The 4,227-nt window shown below is 23.5% G+C and overlaps 1 protein-coding gene across 3 annotated transcripts in view; it reads right to left on the reverse strand.

Moving 5' to 3' along the window:
- The window catches only part of LOC124816252 (A disintegrin and metalloproteinase with thrombospondin motifs adt-1-like), a 36,910-nt gene extending 33,354 nt beyond the window's left edge, over positions 1-3,556 (reverse strand). For all 3 annotated transcript variants that reach the window (XM_065807367.1, XM_065807366.1, XM_065807365.1), the window contains exons 1-2: positions 3,484-3,556; positions 2,392-2,444 (exon numbers count right to left, since the gene is read on the reverse strand). In XM_065807367.1, the coding sequence (XP_065663439.1) occupies positions 2,392-2,443 (52 nt within the window). In that variant the 5' untranslated portion in view covers position 2,444; positions 3,484-3,556. The remainder of the gene's footprint in view (positions 1-2,391; positions 2,445-3,483) is intronic.
- Positions 3,557-4,227: the final 671 nt, after the last annotated feature.

Consider the following 4,227-nt stretch of genomic DNA (forward strand, 5'->3'; position numbering starts at 1 on the left):
TGCTCCATGAAGTCCTAACGGTCTTATCACACAACACCGGGAGCATTGATTATAAATTTAGCCAGAGCCGGCTTTAAACCACGGACTTTCAGTTCTGAAGCCAGAACTCTAACCACTAAAACCATGTTAAAAATTATTTATAAAATTTAATGGTTATTAAATTATGATAATAATTCACTTCTTTAAGTCAGCTCTTAAAAAACAAATATTTTGAAATATAAGTTTCAATAAATATATGAAAAGAATAAAAACTTTCTTAAAAAGGTTTAATACTGGAAACTAGATTGTGAGCAAGATTTAAAATTAATATACCAGGAACAAAAACTGTTAGTTTTTGTCGCAAACTTGTATTTAAAAACAGAAGAAAAAATAAATTTGCTATTTTTTTAACAATGGAATGAAACTTGCAGTGTTTTAGGCACTGCAGGTTTCATTCCATTACCATTTGAAGAAAAAATCCTTGTTCAACAATATGTTATAATGCACAAATAAAAAATACCGTTTAAAAGTAAAGCTTGTTTTCCAATAGTTGTAGAAATGTTGTACAACAGTCTTAGGCGCATTTGCTTTAAGGAAAAAATTTGCTACTCCCTAGGGGTGCCAACCAAAAAAGAAGTGCCTAATTTTTTACTTTCTTTAAACAATTTTATCAGATATTTTATTATTGTTATTTTTATTCCATAATCGGAATTTAGATCGTCCGGTCGGATTTAAGATTGAGCAACGCTAAATTTATTTAAAAAATAGAAGTAGGAGATCTTAAGTTCTTTTACGTGGCTATTTAACTTTTATTTAACTTTAAGCTTTGCGAGGTAAAACTTTTGACCAATGATTAGTATAAAATAAACAACGAATATTTTAAGCAAAAAAAGGTGCAAGTGTCGCGAGAAACATTTGCGCGAAAACTCACGTTGCATCACTTAATTCTCGTTAGTTGCGTAACAGAAGGTACTAACTTCTATTATTACTTTTACAGTGTATTTTTGCTTTTTATTAAACCTTTATATATATATATATATATATATATATATATATATATATATATATATATATATATATATATATATATATATATATATATATATATATATATATATATATATATATATATATATATATATATATATATATATATATATTATTATTATATTATTATATTCTATTCTATCGGTACACATATCTGGTGCATTCATACATACATCCATTTGTTATTTAATTTTATGAACTATATGGTATTATAGATCAATTTGTAAAAGAAAAAAAGGTTTTTAGGTATTAGATATTGATAAAAATAAGTCATTATTCCCCCAACGACCATAAAAAAAGATGAGAAAGATACTATTGCAAGTATAAAAACTTAGCAGATATCTCTTAAATTTTAAGGAACTCAATAATAATTGTAAAAAAAAGTGCTAAAATAATAACTATACAAATAAATTATAATTAAATAATATAAATAAATATAATTAAACTAATAAATTATAAATGAAATAAAAACATCAAATACTTTTTTTACCTGTATCGACCTTATACTATTTAAAAACAAAATAATAATTAAAAAGATAATTTTTTTTAAAGATCTTATATTTAAGAATGTAGTTACGTAAAGTATAGCATTTCTAAAGTTATCAGTGACTTACAAAAGAGTTCATCAAATTATCTGTCCTCTGAGCATGCCTTTTTATAACCTTTGTAGACCTAGGCTGTAATATTTTGTAGGCTTAAATGGGACTAAGAAAATTTACTTTTTTCTAGCTACATGGAAATTCTGTAGAAATTAACAGAGATTCTATAGAAATTCTATAGAACTTTTTTTCCTGGGATTGCATCATTAATCTACGTTATTATTCTTCCTGATGACCATATTACTAAATTAGTTTGTATTATAAGTTACATTAATTCCATATATATGCTAGTCATGACAAAAAAGTTAAACTTGATAATATTTTAATTATTTCAACTTTGTCAAGATACAACTTCATCCTAAAGTTTACTTTTCTCTAAAAAATTTATAACATTTATGCAACTAGATAACGTTAGCCTTATTAATTTTTATGCGTTTGACTCTTTTTATTTTAATTACTTATATTTTGTAACATCTTCATATTTAAAAATTTTGGCAAATGCAAAAAACATAGAAAGCTCTCTTTAATACTTTAATAGCCTCCGGTTTTAGAGTCATAAAATATGCATATTGCGAAATATGCATACTATTATTATATATACTATATTATTATATAATAAATATTACATATGTTAATTATTAATATAAATATTATATATATTATTATATAATAGTATATATTATATTATCATTATGCGAAATATGCATATCATTATTATATAATGATGCATATGCCTTAAAAAATATGAATAATATAAAATGCATACCTTTTGAAATCGCAAATAAGAAAATAAGAAAGAAGCCATATGAATACTTCATCCTGTATGTATTATAAAACATTTATAAATACTTCAATAGCTTAAAAGCAAACTTAGATAAGTATATTTATGAAAAAAAAACAAAAATAGAAATCAACCTAAATATATGGTTAATTCGTTAAATCCAAAAATAGTTAAGCAAGAAAAAAAAGAGAAACTGGGTTTGCGAGCATAATATATCGGTTGAATTTGAGGGGGAAAGTTTTTAGGTAAAAAATAAGAGTTAAATAAAAAATAATGAGTATGTAGAAAATAATAAAAGGTAAATAGAAATAATAAATAAAATATAATCAAAAAACGTAGTACATAAAAATATATATGTAGTTGATAAAATTATTGGACATTAAATGTTATACAAACAAGTAGTTATACTTATATATTATATATATATATATATATATATATATATATATATATATATATATATATATATATATATATATATATATATATATATATATATATATATATATATATATATAAGCAAGTGTACAATAAATAAATAAAAAAGTAAGAAATTAATAAAAGGTCAAAAGATCAATAGAAATTAAAAATAGAAGTTAAAAAGATAGAAATAAAAAACGCAAACTAAATTAAATTTATGGTCAATTAGAAAATTATATAATAGATTAACAGAAGGTTAATAGAAAGAAAAAAAAAACTTTATATAAAAAAAATGCAAAAAATTTGAGATTAAAAATAGGTTATAAAAAATAAAAATAAATTAATAATTGAATTAAAAGAAATAAATGAATAGAATGAACTAAAGAATAGATAATAAAGTATGAATTTTAGGAAGTTTAAACGAGTTTAGTGTAAACTGACAAGCAGGTATGACTAACTCTTTTCGTTTTATTTTTTATATAGGTTAAAATTTTTTAAATAAATATTACAATATTTCAATTTTTTCAATACTACAAGCCATTGCCACTGACTTCATATCAAAGACTGCCGAACGGGTAGCAACAACTTTTTACTCAAATTACCCATTTATCTAGGTTAAGCGGAGAGAGTTAAGATATTTTTGACGAATAACTTTACCTTCTTATTGTGAATCTTTTTCTCCACCCAGATTTAAGATCCACAATTCTTGATCAGCCACCATCCAACAATTGATAAAAAAAGGAGTGAACTACTATATATACATAAAATTGATGACGTAAACACAATGCTATTGGTTAAAGAACAATATTAAAAAGTACTGATTAATCTGTTTGACAGTTTGGAATTAATTCACCGACTTGCAACAATCACCAATTTAATAAGATTTTAAATAATTTACATTTTGACCGATTTCACTAACGTTATCGATTGAGAGTAGTTCTTATTTTGGCGGTTAAGTTAAAACGATAATCGTATAAGTCTACGGAGGTATTACCTAAACTATGTTACATATTTTTATAGAATAATGTGTGAAAAAAAAAATTGATTTGTTTTAACTCTTGTTCAAACTTTGACATCGAACGGATGTAAAACGACAGATCCTAGTTGTAAAAGTACGTTAAAGTAAAAAACAGATAGAAATTTTTTTTTTTTTTTTTTTTGTAAAGTACCTCAATAAGTTTACCTTTAACTTTTTCTTTTATACCTACAATATTTTTCAAAATGATTATTTGACGTTTTTGAAGTTTCAAATTAATTTATAAGGGTAATTACTAAGGGTAAAAATTACTAAGGGTAAAAATTACTAAGAGTACGTTGCATATACTACCCTAAACATAGGCGTAGAAAGAATTTTTTGGTGTTCGAGATAGGTAACTTCTAGACATGGAGCAAACTCCAAAC

Source organism: Hydra vulgaris, chromosome 10 (assembly GCF_038396675.1).
Source record: "Hydra vulgaris chromosome 10, alternate assembly HydraT2T_AEP".
NCBI lineage: Eukaryota > Metazoa > Cnidaria > Hydrozoa > Anthoathecata > Hydridae > Hydra > Hydra vulgaris.